The 21,831-nt window shown below is 39.1% G+C and overlaps 1 protein-coding gene across 2 annotated transcripts; it reads right to left on the bottom strand.

The window, feature by feature from the left end:
* Positions 1 to 17: 17 nt before the first annotated feature.
* epoa (erythropoietin a) lies at positions 18 to 18,960 on the bottom strand. 2 transcript variants are annotated; one of them, XM_079811043.1, is made up of 5 exons: positions 18,735 to 18,960; positions 7,171 to 7,301; positions 5,133 to 5,219; positions 4,865 to 5,029; positions 18 to 1,507 (listed from the first exon to the last, which is right to left on the bottom strand). In XM_079811043.1, exons 1-5 carry the CDS (start codon positions 18,745 to 18,747, stop codon positions 1,355 to 1,357), a joined length of 549 nt encoding a protein of 182 aa, XP_079667169.1. In that variant the 5' UTR covers positions 18,748 to 18,960; the 3' UTR covers positions 18 to 1,354. The 2 variants fall into 2 exon arrangements, with proteins under 2 accessions (XP_079667169.1, XP_079667168.1); XM_079811042.1 differs by having other exon boundaries at positions 18,285 to 18,743.
* Between the last annotated feature and the right edge of the window lie 2,871 nt (positions 18,961 to 21,831).

Genomic DNA, 21,831 nt, shown 5'->3' with positions numbered 1-21,831 from the left:
AAGGAATCACACAAACAGACAGTGTTCAAAAATATTTAGTGGCGTGACTAAATTCCTTCAGAGGAAACAACATAATAAAAATGCAATACTTATTATCCAGTTATGGTTTAGGCATAATGTATGCCTATATAGTTCACTCTATCATAGCTTAAAAAAGTACTATTCTCCTTGGAATTTCATGCATTTACAGAATAGCATGTGTATTGGAACATCCTCAGCAGAGATGCTTCATAAGACAAAAAGAAAAACTTCCTTTCTCCTTGTTTTTAGCTAAGAATAATACGTTGTATTTGAATACCAAATAACATTGTGATGAACAGCAAAATAACAGGAAAAAACATCTACAAACACACTTTGTTGCACCCACACAGATGTAAAAAAACAAACAAAAAACAGGCAATTTACGAAAAACACAAACACGTTGAACAGATAAAGAGAAACAAAATGTCAACCTTACGATCAGTTCCCAAAGGAAAGTATGCAGCGTTGAGCGTGAAGTGGAAGTAAGCCAGGATGTTCGTCATACGCTAATCAATATTTTTCCTGGCACCGGCGTTATCTGTACAAGAGCGCGCTCATCGACGTAATTCAGACATGAGCGAACACAGAGCCTCATCAGCTCTCACGAACCAAAGCTTCCAATTCAAGACACGCAAGCAGCAATCTAGTCCTTCTTCCTGTTCACCCCAAGTGACCCGTAAGAATTCAGCATTACAACCTTCCTCCCCTGACACTGAAACACATTCCCGGTAGCATTCTCAAAAGTCACACACATACACACACACACACACACACACACACACATATACACTTACACTGAAATGAGTATAAAACCTACAGTGCATAATTAATATTGATAAATAGTCTTCTCTATCAACAGTTCAACGTTTGGAGGTGCTTGAGGCCATGGTGGATGGAGGAAGAGAGGTCTTCACTTGAATAGCTTCAGAGAAGAACCTGCACAAGCCATAGGAAATATAGAATCTATATAAATAACCACAATTTCATAAGCAATACAAAACACTTTTAAAGAGTCCCAGTCCCCAGTTCCCAGTCGAGTGCCATCAGTCAAATGGGGAAATAGGAGTGATTTCTTGCAGTTTTTGGGGGGGGGTTTTGTTTGGCCAGGTAACGCAGGTGGGTTTGCAAATGCTCAACACACAGAGGGTAGACAGCCATAGGGGGCGCTTAGCATTCTGGGCGATGTATTCTTTTCCCTTTTGTGAGTAAATCTTTCAAAGTGCTACAACTCCCACTCATTCAAACTTCGGCGACATATCCTTTGTAATAGTCCACATCCTGCCTCCTGATATGAGGAGCTCCAATCGGTTTGACTCTTGCCCTGAATTGTCTATCAGCTGACACCTTGACCACACACAGGTGCATTGGCGAGCAGAAGACGCACTTTTCCCCGCAGGAAGTTGACGTGGACCTGAAACAGCTCTGAGATTGAGGATACGTTCTGCGTGTCCTTGTCTTCTCCACCACTGGCTGGAGCTACATATTCCTGAGAGACAGAGAGACATGAGTTACGGTTACATTATCGTTAGCTAAAATTAAAACATTTCTGTCAATTGAAATAAAGCTGAAATAAAATGTTGCCTTTAAAGAGGGCCTATTATGCTGTTTACATGTGTAATGAGGCTGTTTGAGCATGAAAAAGGTCTGCAAAGTTACTCTTGAGTTTTCTTCCGGGAATGAACACGGCACAGTATTCCTCATTGAAATAATTCCCGCCGAAGGCATACGCAAGATAAAGGGTTAGGAGTTAGTTAGTAGTGTGTTGAAACTGGCGGTTATGGTAAGCGCCGTGGCATCTCCCAAATACGCTTGAAGCGCTTGACCAATCACAACACACTGGTGCAGCCGACCAATCAGAGCACACTGTGCTTTTCAGGAGGAGGGGCTTCACAGAAACAGGAACTAATCAGAGCGTTTCTGACAGACTGGGAAACGAGGAGCTGCAACAATAGAGAGCATGGGGAAAATAATGTGTTCAACCATGAAAACCTGTTCCAGTAGCCTAGAAATCTTGACGCACCCTAGCGTAGGGCTGTACGATTAATCGAAAAATAACCGAAACCGACATTCAGAACCTCTAACCGACGTATTTTTCCCATGTCGGTTATTTCGGTTTTCACGTGACTCCGCCCCATCAGTCACATCAAGTGCAGTTTGCAGGCATACACAGAGATGCAGGAGCGGTTATCTGTGTTTATAGATGTCCAGAATCACTATAGTAACCATGTTTTACACAGTTTATACAGGTCAGTTAATTGCTGTTCTTATAGCCTACGTGCTGACACACACACACACACACACACACAGAGAGACGCGCGCGCAAGCCCCGAAGCCAGATCGCTTTCACTTTCGTCCTCATAAAGTTTGTTAAGTATTTAAAGGCTTGCCAGTTTCAACATTTAACGCGAATGTGCACTATTCAAAAACAACAATAATAAAAACTTCTCCGTTCAGTGGTCAGCTTTTTTCTGTGACACAGAGAGCTGAGCCGTGTCGAGTCTCTGACAACGCGCGCGCCCTGAAGGCAGACCTCTATCAAGTGCGTCCTCACAAAGTTTGCCATTTGTAGGTGTTTTAAGCCCTGCCAGTTTGAACATTAAAGCGAGTTTCGACCATGCCTGATATATTGTGACAAACGAACACTCAGACAGAAGCTCACACATCACGTGAAGATTGCACGCAGAGGAGCGCAGAAACGCAGTGTCAACGCCGTCCTGTGACTAAAGTAAAGTCACTAAAGTAGCTTAGAAACTCAACCGTTATAGGCATATATTTTAATACCTTTGAAGTAAGTACAAACCACAGCTTCATAATGAATAGAGACGGTATGAGTAATTCACACACACAATCACTCTCATTAATGCATTCAAATAAATGTAATGTAGGCCTATGTGCTAATAATGTATCTGTATCTGATGTACAACAAGCAGAAATCTGCCCCATAGACAATCACTGCTGAAAGAGAACGGTTTCCTTCAAGTACTTTAAAATTACAAAGAAATGCACTTTTTCATTAGAAAAAAAAAATCCACCTTTAATAGTAGAAAATATTTACAGTACAAACCTTATCAGTGAACTTACTCAAAAACCTTGAGGGCAAAAAAAAAAAACCGAGCAAAATAATCGTTCATTAATCGTAATCGAGGTCAAATGTTCAATTATTCAAGATTTTTATTTTTGGTCAAATCGTTACAGCCCTATCCTAGCGGCAGCAAATGGAATTCGCAGCCAGGGTCGTCTAGCAATTCTCCGTTGGCTTGAGAGCTGGAAAAACCAAAATCTGGTCAGGCCAATCACATCGTGTATAGAGTCGGTGGGCGGGCTTAACATAATGACGGGGGAGTTGCCGCGGTTCTGCGTGCTACTTGTAAACAAAGAAGCTGGCGAACGGCGGTCTTCAGAATCGGCTTTGGCCACAACTCTGGAAGACTTGGAGTTAAGCTTTTCTTTGAGAAAAGAACAAAAAACGGCACTGACGTCATTCTTAAGAAAGGAAGATGTGTTCAGAGTTTTGCCGACCGGATACGGCAAAAGTTGAATCTATCAACTAGCTCTCCTTCACCTTCTTCGCTGCTCTGGTTGGTTGTAGCGCTATCCTATTGCGTGCAGAGGGAATTTGAAAGACAACCGTTTATCCCGCCCCTCGCATTGAGCCCTGCCAATGGTGAGTTCCCAGACCCAACATCTTGATGTGGGTCTGCCTTGTCAGGCTACTGTTCCAGTAGATCCAAAAAGACTTTGTAAAAGGGCATAATAGGTCCTCTTTAAGTTGAAGCACTAAAATTATTAACAGGAAATAAATAAAAACTAAAACTAAACTAAAAATAAGTTAAACCTAAATAGCAACATAAAAAAAGACAAAAGCACAACAAAATGACTAAAATGATAAAAATTAAAGCTAATTCAAAATAATAATAAAACTAAGATATCAAATATTATGTAATAGTTTTACATTTTAGACACAAATTCACGCTTTTAAGCAATATTTCTGTATTCACTGTAAGAAAAGAAAAAGATCAGTAGAAATTTTCCTTTAACCATAACACACAACACAATGAGTAATTTAAAAATATGCTACAAAAAACATGTATATGGGAGATTCCTTCGTATAAACAGTTCATTGGACTCTATTTTTACAGACTTTTTAGAGTGTAGTCCCATAGTCGCTGCTTGTTTTCACTATGACACAATCAAAGTGACGAACATGCTCTCTTCCTGAAGCGGACATACGTTTGTAGTACACTGCACTTGATTAGCATAACATCCATTTCCTGTTCCCGTAGCTCTAGTAGTCGAGCATGACACTCGCAATGCCAAGGTCATGGTGTTTAATCCCCAGGGAACAGACAAGCTGATGAAATGTAGATGTAATGTATGCATATTGAATCAAATGTGTAGCTTGAATGGTATGTTGCTTTGGTAAAAAAGCTTCTGCCAAATGCAAATTCAGTTCTAAGTGGATTACCCTAACCGTTAATAAAGACTAACGCTCATTTCAAAACTAACACTGCCGTTCAAATGTTTGGGGTCAGTAAGAAATTAATACTTTCATTCAGCAAGGACCATTCTTTTGATTAAAAGTTTGCAAAATACTATTTCTTTTGAACTTTGTTCATCAAAGAACCTAGAAATAAAATGTTCCCAGCAAAGCGTTTCTTGACCAGTAAATCGTCACATTAGATCATGTGACACTGATGATGCTTTGCATCACAGGAATAAATGTCATTTTACAATATATTAAAATAGAAAACAGTTCTTTTGACTTGTAATAATATTCCACAATACCACTGTTTCACTGGATCAAATAAATGCAGTAGAGACTCAAGAGGTCTGTGTAACTCACCGGTATGCTGAGACTTCGCAGCACTTGTCTGACGCTGGCCATGTTTCTAATACTGCCATCTATGTGGGATTGTATCACTTCAGTCTGATTAAATGCCTGTAATGAGCTGATGGCCTCGTTCAGCACGTGTAAGCCTGACTGGACCTCCTGAGCTTGCTCCTCTATCTGAAGAGACATACAGGAGAGAGGGATATTAAGACTGCTTCTGGAAATCACTATATTATATTACAATCTTCTCAACAGGAACATGCAGCTTCGTGTCACTTACATTCATCGCTTCCCAGACAATAAAATCAACTCTGGTCAGAGGAACAGTGAAGTTTGCTGCAGTGCTGCAATCATCCTTACAAGCTCTCTGCAATAACAAGAACATTCACACGGTGAGAATTCTTAGCTTGACAATGCTTAAGATTAAAATTGCATTGATGGAACCAATGGTGTAGTCTAGTTTTTTGTAGCGAGTATACTGGGATTTTCCCCTCCCAGCCTCCAACTCACCCACTCCAGAGCGACACCCCATAAGCACCACCACTATTTTGGAAAATAGGCTCATTTTCCAGCTCCTCTAGAGTTAAAGAGTTGAGTTTTACCGTTTTCGAATCCAATTAGCCGATCTCTGGGTCTGGCGGTAGCACTTTTAGCATAGCTTAGCATAGATAATCGACTCTGATTAGACCGTTAGCATCTCGCTCAAAAAATGACCAAAGAGTGAGGATATTTTTCATATTTAAAACTTGACTCTTCTGTAGTTGCATTGTGTACTAAGACAGACGGAAAATGAAAAGTTGTGATTTCCTAGACCGATATGACTAGGAACTATTCTCTCATTCCAGCGTAATAATCAAGAGCTTTGAGCCGTCACATGGGTGCAGCCAATGATATTACACAGCGCCTGAAAATAGTACCCAGCCCTCTCTGTGTAAGGAGGATGTCACATTGGTTATGTTGATGGAAGTTAGCCTATTTTCAGGCGTTGTGTAATATCATTGCGTCACTGCACCCATGGTACGGCAGCAAACTTCCTTGATTATTACGCAGGAATGAGAGTAGGAATCGGCCATATCGGCTAGGAAATATACGGCTAGAAATATAATATATTTGTTATAATTTCTTCAAATTATACAAACTTTTATTTTGAAGGGTTGTTGAGAACACCATAGAGTTTCTGTGTGTATATGATGAATCATTCATTAAATGGTGAAAAACTCATAAAGTATACAGTCACATGAATTATTGTAAATAATTAATTCATGAAATTTAGAGGACCTAGGAGTCTATTTTTTACTTCTGATGGGGGGGTCCCCAAATGCCAGTCCCCCCTCAATTAAAGCACTAGTATTAACTCAAAAATTGGCAAATTCTGTGACGCTCTGCTTTAAGGCCTGTTCACACCGGGACGATTTTCGCACGCGTTTATCGCCGACGTTTAACGCCTCGGGACTAAACAATGGGCGCCAATGTGAGTGTTCACACCGACGCGCAAAACGCCAGGCGTAAAAGCGTCATTTTTTAAAAAACGCCTCGGGTTCGTTTTTTTATTTTGACGCGGCGCGTAAAACACTGTCCGACCAATGAGATCGGCGCTTTTGTTCACGTGCCTGGAGCTGCTGAAGTGACAGTAAAACACGACTTGGTGGCGCTCGAGCACAAAACGGTCTTGCCGAGCACACATTGATACGACGAAGAAGTAGTAAGTAGACAAAGAAGAAGATGAACTGCTAATGCTGCTTGCCAGTTAGCAAAAAGTGTGTGAATGGTTTTGTCCATATACATAATATGTCTATGGTTTTGGCAAGCACGTAAATACTGTCTCTCTTCTCCTTCTGTGTGACAAGCGAGTGTCAGAGGCTTAAAGTGCCGCAGCACCACCTTGTGTACCGGGAGCGCATCTACTGAATGTGCACGTTCACTCGGCGCAGCGCCAGTGAAAATCGCTTGGGTGTGAACACTCAAGACGCGCCGAAAAACGGCACGAAAAACGCTGGCGATAAGCGCGCGCGATATTTGTCCCGGTGTGTACAGGCCTTTATACAGTAAGTTTCATTTGTGACTGGATTCCGTGATTCGATCGGTGTCGTTTCGAAAGTGTGAAAGTTCTGTCAGAAAAGATGCTGTTCCCTATCCTCACGCTTTTTTAAGTGGGTATACAGAAATCCTTAACTTTTCCTAGTAGGTATATGGTGTATACCTGCGTATCATGTAGACTACACCACTGGATGGAACGCAAGAAAGTGTCCCATGTGAATTCCAATGAAATGTGTTTATAAAATCACAGTTTTTTTAGCCGTCATGTGCATGTCTCTCACCATAGCAGCTTCTGCATCCCATGCCTCCTTAATGTAATGGTCGAGGACACGCAGGTCGCAGATGGGGCGTAATGGGGAGGACAGGCCTGGACGGGTCCACTCCAGCACCATCAGCAGTAAGGCAAAGAGTCCTGATACACACAGAGCACATCAAGATCAGTTCAAAAACAGCCCAAGAGCAGTTCAAGAGCACTCAAGCCAGAACAGACAGATTCCAGGCGTGCTTTTCCCAAAAGCATCGTTAGCCAACTATAGTTGCATGTTCTGTCATTACCAACACACAGTTGACCGATTTGGCGTTTCCCGAAATATTCACAGACTTACGTAGTTGGAACTAAAGCTCTTGATCTGTGGTTAGAAGCCTAGTTTCTTGTTAAAATTACACGTGGAAACAGATCATACTCTTGGGCACAATAAGAAGGCTAACATTCGGTACATTCCATATCTATTTAAATATATAAGAAATGTTTTGTATTGTATGCAATTTTGTGTTAGTTGTTGTTTGTCTCCTCTCTAATGGAGTCTGGAAATAAAGTTGAATTTAACTGAATGTATATACATTTTAATCTTTTATTTTTAGCGTGTAAACAATCTGCGCTGTTTTTGAGTGCACACGTGACGTTGACAACTCACAATAAATCAAACATCAAATAAAGCAAAACAAAAAACAGTGAAGTAGTCCTCAGTTTGTTACAGCAGCATTGCAGAAAAATGACATTACGTGGAGAAAGCCGCTGACCGAATGAATTGCATGTATACGGGAGTAAAATGTATGGCAGACACTGGATTTTTTTTATTTATTTTTTATTATGCAAACAGACAAGTACAATATTTACAAAAGAGAAATTAGATGAAAATTACAAACAGACACTGCATTTTAATGTGATTAAAAAATAAAGCCGTTCTGTTGTTTATGTAAACTAAATACCATGAAACTGGATGTTGCAGACTGGTCCTTAAAGGTGCACTGTGTAAATTTCAGCAGCATCTAGTGGTGAGGTTGTGAATTGCAATCGCTCACCCCTCCCTTTCGAAGCACATAGAGAAGCTATGGTGGCCGACACAGGATAAAGTCGTCGTTGAAGAGAGCAGAGAGTGACTAGCGCTCTGTAGAAAAGTTTGTCCGTTTAGGGCTACTGTAGAAACGTGACGGCGCAAAATGGCGACTTCACTGTAAGGGGACCCGCGGTGTGTGGAGATAGAAATGCCTCATTCTAAGGTAAAACATAACGCTTCATAACGTAAGGTCTTTATACACCACTGAAAAGATAGTTATGTATATTATATTGCATTTCTGTCAATAGATCCTCATAAATACTACACACTGCACCTTTCACTCAATTTGGAAGGCCTTTATTAACCCCTGGAGCCGTGTGGAGCACTTTTATAATGGATGGATGCACTTTTTTGGGGCTTAAAATTTTGGGCTGCCATTATAAAGCTTGGATTCGCCGGGACATTTTTGAATATAACTCTGATTTTATCTTCGTCTGAAAGAAGAATGTCATATACTCCTAGGATGACTTGAGGGTTAGTAAATCATGGGGTCATTTTTGGGTGAACCAACCCTTTAACGACAGTATTGTTGAACTAACGTCGTCCAAACGACAGATGTGTGACCGGGACTAGCCAGTTAGCTTCTACAACAATGCATTGTACTATGGTGGTTCAGCAGTGAGTTTTATTGTTGTATGGGAAATACACCCACAGGTTGTCACATTTGACATGACACACTCTCCAAACCCCCTTTCTGCCAGAGTCATTGTTATACAGACACCAGCAGTGACTTCAAGACTCTTAAGGAAAATTCACACTGCACCGACAGACACAGACCAATGGCACCAATCAACAGATTATTCTACGTGACTTCTCAGACATTACAAAACCCGACAAATGTTCAATCTGTGAAAACAAGTGCCGACCAACGACAACAGATGTAGACAGAGGTAGCACACTGATCCGACAAAAACCGACAAAGTGTCTGGTGCTGTTGTTCACCGTCTGCCGGTGAACTGTGAATAGGCCTTTAAAGGCAAATTCACACTACACCAACAGACGGAGACAAATGCGGACAATCACAAGATTACGCCATGCCACAAGTTCTCAGACATTCCACGACCAGAAAAGCACTGATTCAGCATGTTCAATTGCTGGAGAAAAAAAAACACCAAAAAGACGTCATTTTTTCATGAGGAGCCATCTGATTTAATTCTCTGTAAATAAAGAAACCACTGTAAAACATAATAGGGCTGCAAGAACTAAATCGATAAAAATGGATAATTATCGATAATGAAAATAATCGACAATGAATTTGATTATCGATTAGTCATGTTTGTGGGCAGTGCTTGGAAACCATCCGCCAGTTACGTCGCTGAATAACACATTTCTTCAGACAAAACACATAATAGAAAATAGCGGAGGACACAGAGCGAGCTGCTGTGGGAAAGGTGTAATATTCAAGTAGTTCGAATATATGGTGCACATGAACGCCACCAATGTCGTAAATACGAGTGGGAAGCTTGGGATTTTCTTTAAGCCCCGATCTTTACGAGTTGGGTTCGTGTCAGTGAGAAACAAGGCCGGAATACCTCAATACTTAAAGATTTTTAACAGTGATATTGTCAGGCTTTTCTATTTCCAGCGAAGTAAGCTAATTGCCTCCAGCATAAAATATGATAACACTGTATGACAATATAATATGTAATGATTCAGTTTACAGTGGCTTCATAATGTAAATAAAAACATAAAAAAGCACATTTCTTTAATTTTCTAGAAGTAGAGTAGAGTTTAAGAACCTTGCTGTATTTGTGTGTAAATCATTAAGAGAAAGTACACCGCCATCTTACTCCGGCGAAAGTGACTCGAACGCACCTGCCGTCATAAACACGACTTCCCAGGAGGACATGAATGCCCCATTAGATTTTATTAGTAGATTTTATTAGGCCATTAGTGATTCTGCATGTGTTCCTGCATATAGGCTCTAGGGGGCAGTGGGTGAACAGGATGGGAATGCAAGAAGAGAAGAGAAATAAAACTAGACCTGCATGTGTTAAAGCTGATCCAAGTATTTGTATTTATTCAAGACATTGTGATGTCTGTTTTAAAAACTGACCACTGAGAAGAACCTGTCTTGTAAACTGCACAATGCCTGAAAACACAACATTTCTGGACAGAAAACATAACATCACAGCGACACAGTGTGCAAAATCCATGAAAAGCGTCTCTACTGCTTTTTGATATAAATTTGTGCTCTTTTGTCCATTCAGGAATAAATGAGGTCTGGCGTTTCGGCATGTTAACGTTATATGATGTAGCCAGCACGTGGACGTGGAGGCTTGTTTACACTTTTAACCAATGATATATCAGATACAGGGGCGCAACTACCCAGTGCCAGAGGGGTATGCAGCAACAATTTTGGCGCCTTTTAATAGTTTTTAATAAATTTTAATAGTTATTAATAGGCTAATAACGAACATAAAAATAAACATTTGTTTGAAAGTAATTAAAGAGGAAATTAGGAGTTAAGCAATATCATACGAGCAAGAGTGCTATTTTCCAGAGTAGCCTATATCAGCACAATTGCAAAATGCGATATTAATTTTATACAACAGTTCAATAAACAACAAGTTGTCAATTTTTACAGTTTTGCTCTATTTTTCCAACAAAAATAGATTCAAACAAAGTATAGGTTTCGTTCTCGAATAATTCACAGTTTTTGAACAGTCGGTTAGAACAGTTGAATGATTCTAGAATCCACTCACGCCGCCAAATATACTGGCAGTTTTATAGATTCATAGGCCTGGAATAATTTCATATTTCTATAATTAAAATATTATATTTAGAACATAAATCTAAAAATCTCATGACATTATTTAGGCAATTGTAATTACAGTGTAAGTGGATTTTTAATAAATAGTAAGATGGATTTTGTTGATACTGATTTAATTTAATTCTTATAACATTCATAGTGTATCGTGGTAAATAGTGTAATGACTTAAAAAGATGGTCAACAATATGTAACTTTACTTTATAAGAGGTGTTCCCTAAAAAGTAAGCATGCAATTTTGAGAACACCAAGGAAAGAGCACATTCTTTAGTCTGTTTGGATACTTCAAACACAAGTTTGCACTGCCTGTTTGGTTTACCTGTTTAGCCTACACGTTAAAAGCGTGCGTTTTTTCAGACTCATAGCGCGCGTCCTCGATTTACCATATAAGCGCACGTTCTTAATAGAGAAAATACCACAAAAAAATATTTTTTTCACACCATCGTTTTCGCGCCCCCAAGGTGCTGCGTCCCTATGCACCACATATAGCGCATACCCACTTTTTGCGCCACTGATCAGATATTTATTTGACACTGCTTTCAGCCAATCATTAGTTTGACCATAGATCGTATGGCATTAGACGCTATGCTGCTGCGTCCCAATAAAGATTCAATAGTGGGGTTTTTTTTAGGTCGATTCAGTACAACTCCAAAAAGGAGGACAAATGAGTGTCCGGATTGAGGCTGTGCCGGACGCCGGACCGGGGGCTTAAAATCCGGACGTATGGCCACCCTAGATTTGACAGATGCATGTGCAGTTCAATGCCTTTGACACGTTTTCCTCAGCGAATAACTTACATTTTATGGTTATATCCTAATCTGTAAATGCTAGAAAGTCGCGCAAGTTAAACTTCACAGACTTCAATGAACGAGCGCCGGTGCAGGTCAAACTAAAATACACATATTGCTAAAATATTTTCTATCCGATTAATGAAATGTTTTAAAAAGACTTATCAAAGTAATATAATATAATAATAACTTGGGCAAATAGTAAGACAGTCAAGGAGACCAGAAACCAGCTGGAGAAGAGGTCAAGATTTAAGCAACTGAAAACAGGAGAATTCATAAAGAAAAAGACAACACCCACACAATGCTCGATTCTTCTGTCTATCTTCAAGAGACGGTTTACACAGAAAGAGTGTTTGTGTATGTCTGGTCTGCAGCCTTTAATCCTCATCACATGCTTGTCAGACTGTGTGAAGCCTAACGTCCGAAAAAATACATATTTGCAGTGGGAACAAATTGTAATTCTAATCTTTCCCTATCGTTTCCTCTCTTTATTCTGCTGAGCTGAAGCCATAAGGTTCGGCATTGCATGTATACTTTTTATCAGTGCGAGTGAATAAGTGTTCATCCTTTGTAGCTAGTCATGTGATTGAGCAGCATTAACTTCTGATTGGAACACGCTGAATGCACTCTTTCAGCTTTAGCAGGCCATGACGCAATAGGACTCTGATCAAAGCAGACGTACCCTCTGGAGATGCTCTGATCTCGAGCACATGAAGCACTCCAGGTTGGGCCAAAATTTCGCAGAACCTCAATGATCAGAATTTGCCTGAGACAAGAGCGGGTGTGAGTTTTTCTGTTGGCCTCAGCTTGACAAATCACTTTACTGCTGATCTTGGCAGAGATTGCCGTCTTGTCACGAAGGCAACAGAGGTTCTGTTGACACCATGACCTATCGAAAAACCAAGAACTGCTACAGAAACACACAGAGTCTGTCTGAAAGCTACAGAACGCACGTCCACCATGTAATCAGCCAATCCCTGACAGCTTTTCCCCAGCTACGACGAGGTCACTTCGAGACCACCATGCATGGATTCTGCTGCATGCCCCAATATATACATTTGTTTTAGTCACACTATAAAAGTTTTGGATCTGTGGCCTTTTTTTATGTTTTTGAAAGAAGTCTCAATGTTCACCAAGGCTGTTTAAAATAACTGGGTTTTCAATCTTAATATATTTATGTTGGCTTGAGAAAGCCAACATACTGATCTACTATTTATGCTTATTATTACTCTTCTGAAACTAAATTTAAACAATATCTCCTTCTAGGAATTTCAAGCTACAACCACCAAACTCGGGTCAGACCTTCAGGCTGTTCTCTATATATTTTCTAAATGATCGGACTTAGTTTGCATTAATCTGACGATCAAAAAGTCCTATAGACTTTCATTGAGGGGGGGGTCAAAACTTTTATAGAATAAGGGGCCCTTAAGAGTTATTCTATAAAAGTTTTGACCCCTCCCCCCACTTGCATAAATGAACTTTAGGCTGCGTCCGAAAACCTAGGTAGCTCGTGGCCTCGCTACCTTATCAGACAATGACTCTGCAGGCAGCGTTTGTGCATGAAGGCACCTCACGAAACTGATTTCGGACAGACTTCTTTGGCATGGTAACAGTTTAATGATGTACAGCAAAATAGAGAGAGCTTTGGTGAGAACTAAACAAATATTTAATTACTACATTAGTAATTTCTCGCTAGAAAGGACATCAGAAGTGGAAAATGTTGGTTAAAAACGTACATTTACACACAAACTGACCAGCAAACGCAACTTTCGGACGCCATCTTTTTTCCCCCAGCTCAACTCTCACAGAATGGAAAGCACAAGATTGTGGGATATCAAAGGCAGCGAAGGATACATATATGCTGCCTTCAAAAATCGATCAGATGAAGGTATCTCAGGAGACCGGAAGTGAAGCTAACATTAGATTCGGACGTGCCTTGGTGCCTTCCTGCCTTGAAATGTGTCCTCCGAAGGCAGCATTTTCCATGTTTCAGACGCAGCCATAGTGTCCTGCACCCACTGGTAAAAAATTATATCTGGTGTCTGAATAATTTTTGGTCTGACTATATTTTGTAAATCGCTCTCTACCACGTCGGACACATAACAGTAATTAATATGTTTAGCCTTTTGCTTGACTACGTTATCAAACAGCTAATAATGTGTTGCTAATGTCACACAAACCATGTTCTCGTTCGCCATCTCAGAGACAGACAGCTGCCTTCTGAATATCTTATAGCTGATGAAAAAAACAAGGCTGATTTATACTTCTGCGTCAAAACGTACATTGTAGGCTGTGTGTAGCACGCGTAGCCTATGGCGTATCCTGACGCGCACCGCTGCAAAATTGTAACAACGCGTCAATTCTATGCAGACGGCGAGCGCTGTGATTGGGCTGCTAGAACCCCTCCCCAGGTCAAAAAAATATCTGTGATAACGTAACATGCTAATTCATACTAGCAATGTGCTAAAACATGTTAGCAATCTGTAAAAATCATGTTAGCAATGTGATCTAACAACATGCCAATTTCATGCTAGTAATGTGCTAAAACCATAGACTAAAAAAATATGGACGTAGTGTCCATGACGTCACTCATAGGATTCTGAAGAGCCGTTTTGAAGCGTAAAGTAGGGACGAGCTGGCCGTTGCCATCTTGTTATTGCGCTTCACTCCCGGATAATAGAAAATGGGCAAATAGGCCGGACGTGGGCGGAGCTGAGGTGATGTGATGACTGACAGACAGTAGACTAACGGCAATCCACCTGTCACTCAAAGTGGCCACGCCCTTAATTATGCAGAATGTTAAAGCTTTATATAATGTAAACGAATGAGTTATAAAAAAATTCACTCCCTCACAGTCGTCATGAAGGGCAAAGTTAGCCGTATAGACCAAAACCACAATTTGTCCCAGACTGTAAACATGTTTATTTCTGCTGTAAAGTTGGGCATTTTAACATGAGCTCAATGAGATTCTGCTCCTTCTGGAGTCTCTAGTGGCCAGTCGATGAACTGCAGTTTAAGTCACTTCCGTATTGGCCTCAAGAGAAACTGCGGGAGGTTGCCGCTTGGCTAAAACATGTTAACGACATGGCAAGACATGCTAATTGATACTAGCAATGTGTTAAATGGTATCGACATGTTCAATCATGTTAGTAATGATGCTACAAAATGATAGCAATGTGTTAAAAAGTTTATAAAACGTTGAGTAATTTGCATCACTAGACAGTCTATTACTGCCAGTAGCTGAACATTTCTATCATAAAACAGTTGCCTATGGCCCTGTCCCAAATGGCACACTTCATGTGCACTTTCGGTCTTGTGGACTTACAATGGCCGCTGTGTGCGCGTGTCCGTTAAGTCCACGAGACCGCAGGGTGTCCCATTTGTCATTTTAGGTCTCAGAAGGGTGCTCGCAAGCGCCCCCTTTGAGGTCGATATGTGCCATCGATGCGCACTTCTGCCGAGCCCGCACTGGTGCGAGCTACGCAGCGGACTTCTTCCCGGCAGTCAAAGCGGCATTACGTCATGAAAGTGCGGACTCAGAGGAAGACCGCGAGGGTTTAGGGTGTCATTTGGGTCAGGGCCTAAGACTTGCATCTACTTATCTTTCCAGGAACTCTCATTGCGTTGTTTTTTTTGTTTTTTTACAGCCTATGGCTGTGACAGTGACAGTAAGCCCTGCCTTCTTTGATTTGATTGGCCATCTGGATCATTTTGACATTGACGAACGCTGTTAGACCACTGAGGTAGAGCAACCTAAAAAATAATCAGCTTTACTCATTCTACACTAAAAGGATAATATAAGACAAATAGAATGAGAAAATATGAATTGTATTCTTTTTTTATTCATAGCTCAGACAAAATCATTGGCTCTGCTCTGGCCAAATTCAGCCTATGAGTAATGGAATATTACAGTATATTTTTGTGATTAATCTTTGTGCTTTTATACTAAATATATTTACTTTAGACTTCTGTTTTTAATAGGCTAGAAAACATATAGTTACATTTTACCATGGCAGTGCTATGCATGGTTTTAACTGTGGTTATCATGATCTAAATGGATGATACTATGGATGGCCAGTGGTGAATTTTAATACAACTCAAACAGTCAGAATATAAAAATGTTACCATATAAAAATGAGGTTGTTATTTTTTTTTACAGATGTTACAATTTTTATTAATGAACATTTAAATGTATATCTGCATCTTAACTCAAGCTACTATCCTGTAAACTTAAGCTACTGTCAAATATGCATTTCTAAGAGACAAAAGATGTAATATTATTAATATTGCAGCCTGCACTGCAATCTGTGCTGAAGATCCGCGCCATCAAAGTCAGGCAACACAAACCTGTTTCATGACTAGAAACAATATCACCCGTTAGAACATGCAGAAACTAAGAAATACATTCTTCTATTAATATATTTATTTGAAGAAAAAATGACTGAAAAAGTGTAAAGAATTCAAAAAAGTTTTGAATATTCTACCTCAGATTTGTGAAAAGTTTACCTGTTTAGCAAGTGTTTGTCATGTTCTGACAATAATGGGTAGTTTAAAACCGCGATTAACGGTTTCTACAACTTTCACTTATGAGCAAAAAGATGCCTTTAAACTGGAAAGAAATAAAGATTTGACATTTATTGTGATGATAATTATCGATATCGATTGATATGAAAATTTGATCATTTTTGCCCTACCCAAAGAACTTAATTTCTAGTTTAAAATGTAATTTATTCCTGTGATCAAAGCTGAATTTTCAGCATCATTACTCCAGTCTTCAGTGTCACATGATCCTTCAGAAATCATTCTATGATTTTTTTTAACAATGTAAAAGTCGTTACTGTCCTTTTTGATCAATTTTATGCATCCTTACTGACCCCAACTTTTGAACGGTAGTGTACTATTCAAGTCAACTTTATTTATATAGCGCTTTTTACACTATATAAACTATTATATACTACTATTAGTAGGTTATCAAATACAATTATAGAGGGTTATAAAATATAATAAAAAAGTATCAATAATTGGCAAAAAGAGTGAAATCAATAGCCTATACTAGAGAATTTTAGGAGGAATGGAGGAAGATGATTATGTTTTCAAGGGGCTTCTTGAATTACAACAATTAAGCCATGAAAAGACAATAAACATAATTATTCACTTGTTCATAGGGCCTCAGATTTGAACAGCCAGAGGCAAGAGTTTGATTTAAAGAGAATCACTCAATGGAGAATGTGCTAACTCTCCATATCCTTGCGCAAACACATGACTGAATGGCTAAAGGACAGGGGGAGAGACTATATCCCATGCCTTTTACTCTCCAGCAGAGGCAACCGCCAGTGTCCATGAGTCTACGAGCTTAAAGTTAGGATCTTAGCCAATGTTAAAGGTAACAGCGAAAGTGCCAACACTAAATGCCAACAACCGCAGTCTATTTTTTGCCTATCATGAGAGAGCACTGTCAAAGTGGCAAGATTTACCCTTGATAAAACCAAGCACCTTGACCTAGATATATCAGTTAGACTTTTATTTATCATATACATTGACTATGCGAACACAAATTTACTACATCATTAAAAGGATAATATTTATGGAATTCATTGATGGAATTGTATAGGAAAGCACAATTAAACCTAATCACAAACTTACTCTTTTTTGTACATTGTGATAAGTTTTTCTTTCTTATTGCAGGGGAAATCCCTAGAGAAGCCATTTCTGAACTTCCCATGATCTGCATAACCTTATTTCTGCAAAGTCACTCTCATTTTCAGAGGACAATGTGCTAGTCTATTGTGAACTTCTGATGATGCAGCAGTTTGACACTGAGTGACTCAGCTCTCATTGTAATGTAAAAGCTCATGCTTATAAAGATGCCAGGTCATGCTTGGGAAATTACAACACAAATTGATTACAAGAAATACTGAGAGCTCATAAAAATCCCTCTTTATGAATAAAACCTTTCTTTGTTTTCCAATTAAAATGTGATTTGATTGATCACTACACAATGCCAAAATTGTACCTTAAGGGCAACAGCTTAAAAGGACATCTTTGTACAGTTTTTACTCCTAAAAGTTGCGATTTAGTACCTTAGAGTACAAATACATACCAAGGTACTACTATGAACCTTTTTGTGGTATAAAAAAAAGGTACAAATATATCATTTTAAGCTGTTGTACCCCTAAAGGAACAATGTTGACACCCTTTTCTCTGTGTGTAGGGGAAGCTGAGCTTTTAAATGAATATATTACTTGTATTACAATTCCAGTGATTTTCACTTATATGCTTTCGTAGTTCCAAAATAATAATAATAATAATACCAGTAAAAAAAAAAGTGATTTGTGGCCATTTATATTTTGCCTTTTGTCCTGTTGCTTGCTACTCATTGCATTCGATATGAAATGAACGCGCCAAAACAACAAAAACACAAATTGCCACTTGGTGCAAAGCGCACATGTTAAGACAGTAACAAGCTATTTTATACATTTATAAAAAAGTAAGGGTCTTACCTGAACCGTGAAACATTCGCAAAGCAACTTGGCATTTTTCAAACACATGATTAAAAATGACAAATATCGCGCAAAGACAGCTCAACTGGTGGCGCAAAAGACATGGAGAGACTGGAGCACAGACGCATCCAGCCCTGCGCGCTGCTTCCACGTACTCTGGGAGACGCACACGCGATCAAATACAATGACAGCTAGGAGTCCCTTCCCAGGAGGCACGTACTCAAATCCGTTCGGCTTTGCATCACCCTATTGGCAAGCTTTCAATGAATGTAAATCCCCCCTCACTCCACGAAAGCGATTACGCAGAAAAGGTGGAATGCTCTCAGTAATGTCCAGTAAGAGGTGGAGAATGGACCTGTCATCCACGAGACAGCTACAAAATGTTGAAGCTCAAGTAGGGGGAAAAAGAGAGAGAGAGAGAGAGAGACTGAGGTGGTTTAATTTACTCACTGGTTATCTGCATCTCAGAATCTAGTCCTCACAGGATCCTCTCCGTTTTGTCCATAGCTCCGTCTATAGCCCGTTAATTGCAACCAAAGCTTTTTAAAGGTATTGTCAGCACTCATCGGTTCCGTAGTGCTTAGCTATTTATTTATTTTCAATCCATGACTTTGAAAATCAAAATTAAATATAACAGTCTCGTGATAGTTATCAGATCAACTTCCTGTTTTGGAATGAATTAGTCTTTCATTGTTACTCACATAATATCTGGTTTCTTAAAGTAGTCTAGAAAAGTAAACAGTGCACTAAAAAGGGCTTCCTCACAATGTATTTTCTACAATGATCTTTTAACTGCATTTTCCACTTGGCATACTTAGTTCTAGGTAAGGTGCTAATACTTTAAGAAATGAAATAATACTCACAATTATGTATCCATTTATGCGTTTTATCACAGGTTTGTTCAGGGTCCAGGGAGGCAGTTCTTCATATTCATATAAGAAGCAGGTCCTGTCCATATACACTGCCGCATTATAAATGTCTGTTACTTTTGATCTATTTAATGCATCCTAGCTGAAAAAAAAGGTATTACTTTCCAAAATTTCTGAACGGCAATAATGTTAAGAATAAGAATCATGGTATCAAAATGATTTCTGAAGGATCATGTGACACTGCAGACTGGATGAATTATGATGAAAATTCAGCTTTGCCAAAACAGAAATAAATAACATATATTTATTTAAACTATTATTTTAAATTGTAATTATGTATATTTTTTAAAAGTGCAGCATTGGCAAACAGAAAAAAAACAATAAAATCTTATGATCCCTGGGCCTGTCACGATAACTACTTTTTGTTTCGCGATATATATCGTCCCAGAAATAATTGCGATAAACTATATTATTGTCATTTTAAGACTATTTTATGCCACTGAATATATAATCCTAATATAACAGCATAATCATGCAAGTAGACCTACACACTAAAAACACATTTTTTAAAATGTAATAAATAGTAAATAAACATTTTCCCTTGTGAAACGGCTTTAACACTCGTCATTCTGCGTTGAAATTTAGATGTGCACCAGAACAGGGGATTGCGGCTTTGAAATTGAGTCCATTTGGGCTTATTCTTCCAAACTCGATAACCGCTCTGTGTATGAAGGAACTGCCCGAAAACCACTTCCGCCTCCGTCACGGAAAACATAAAAGATGACAGCACAATCGAGTAAAATGTTGGTGACATTCATTATCATGTAAACATAATGGGCGATATATTGCATCACCAAAAATTTGTGAGGTCGCGTACATATTGTGCGATATATTGATTATTGTGACATGCCTAACGATCCCAAACTTTTGAAGGGCAGTGTATATGAAGTTTAAAAGGGTCATGAACTGGCTTTTTAAAAAATGTTATACTGTTTTCTGAGGTCAACTTATTACGTTTGCGTTGTTTTTACATTCAAAAACATCACAATGAATAAGTAATAGGCTATTTTCTGCCTTGGTTTTGAGCCTCTCTCATGGAACGCTCTGTTTTAATGGGGGTGCCGCATTGAAGACGTGGAAGTAAACGCCCACTGCTATGATTGGATAACAGTTTCGCATAATAATGAGTTTCGGCTACCCAGTGAGTAAATGTGGGGAATTGTTTTGAAAACTTCCAATGTGGAGAAACGGCAACCGGAATCCGCCCACAGGGTTCACAAAATGTCTTTATCAAACAAACACAATGATTTATCTCTCATCCTCCCGCAATTAATATGAATATAATTTTTTATTACTTGGCCTGCCCGATCGGTGGATATATCCATGAACCGGGCATCACTAACACACACAAGCCAAGTACGTGCATCAGCAAAACTTCACTGCAGACAAATCAGCATGTTCAAAATGTCCCTAACATAATCAATAGATATCAAACGACCTGTCACAATGCAATACTAACACAAATAAAAAACATGTTTTACTCACGTTGCACCATTCCTGTCGGATCCAATATAGAAGGCACAGCATTGTGTTTTAATCTCAATATGTCTGCAAATCCAGTCTCGACCTGTGTTTTGTCCACAATCGATTTCCGCTGTGAAATGAAGCGAGCAAACGTGCAAATGTCTTCCCCACGTGAGATTAAACTTCAATAAAAATAAAGTTCAACCACACATTCCTAATATTAGAATCCGAAGGAAATTTATGCAGCGACTGTGTTCTTCCACAACCAGACACAGCGCAATATCTTGCTATCTTCTGTATGTTTATTGCTTTACCACACGCTGACGTCAAGGGTTGGCATATTCTGAGATCGAGCGTTTGCTGGGCCTGGTGTCAATAAAAGCTTTTCTTTGACTAACAAGGAAGTTTTCAGCTCTGAAACTTACAGGATATTCTTATATTACCATGACCTTTTATATATCAAAGGCTGAATGAAAAGTTGATTTCTCAATTCATCACCCCTATAAATTGGTTGTCTGCCTTGGAGATTTCCTGCCAACAAGGTGGTAAGTCAAACAAATGACTGAAACTTTGGTTTTTGCAACTATCTTCATGTTTAAAACTCAAGAATAGGTAAAATTCCGATAAGGTTGTTTTGCAACTATACACACATATATATATATATATATTTTTTTTTTTTTTTTTTTTAAAGCTATAAATTAAAGTTCACCTAATCCTTTTGATCATATTACAAGGATGTATATTAGCGGTCACTTACCTCACCTGTGGGACTGTTCTTCCAGCATCCCTTCACCACATCAACACCCATATTTCTTCATTTATATTAATTAAGAGCCAGGAGAACTTAAACATCACCCTCCATTGTGAACAGCAAAATCACTCTCCAGGATTAGGCTTTCGGAGCATCAATAAAATCTATGCTGATGAAGCCGATCTAATTTGCAGACCGAATTTTGATTTTCTGGAAGTTGTTCCAGATGCCATTTGGAGTTTAACATGAACGGAAGAACATTATAAAGCCTTCTAGTAAATCCTACAAGGTTTGTTAGTGTGAAAAGTTTTCTATAATCTAAGATCAAGAAAAAAAATTATCAGAACTATTTTATTATTTTCTGGTAAATGGACAAACAGTATATATATAGACACACACAATT

Source organism: Gobio gobio (genome assembly GCF_949357685.1).
Source record: "Gobio gobio genome assembly, chromosome: 2".
Taxonomy (NCBI): domain Eukaryota; kingdom Metazoa; phylum Chordata; class Actinopteri; order Cypriniformes; family Gobionidae; genus Gobio; species Gobio gobio.
Note: the sequence above shows the minus strand (reverse complement) of the source record. Positions and strands in the feature narration are given on the sequence as shown.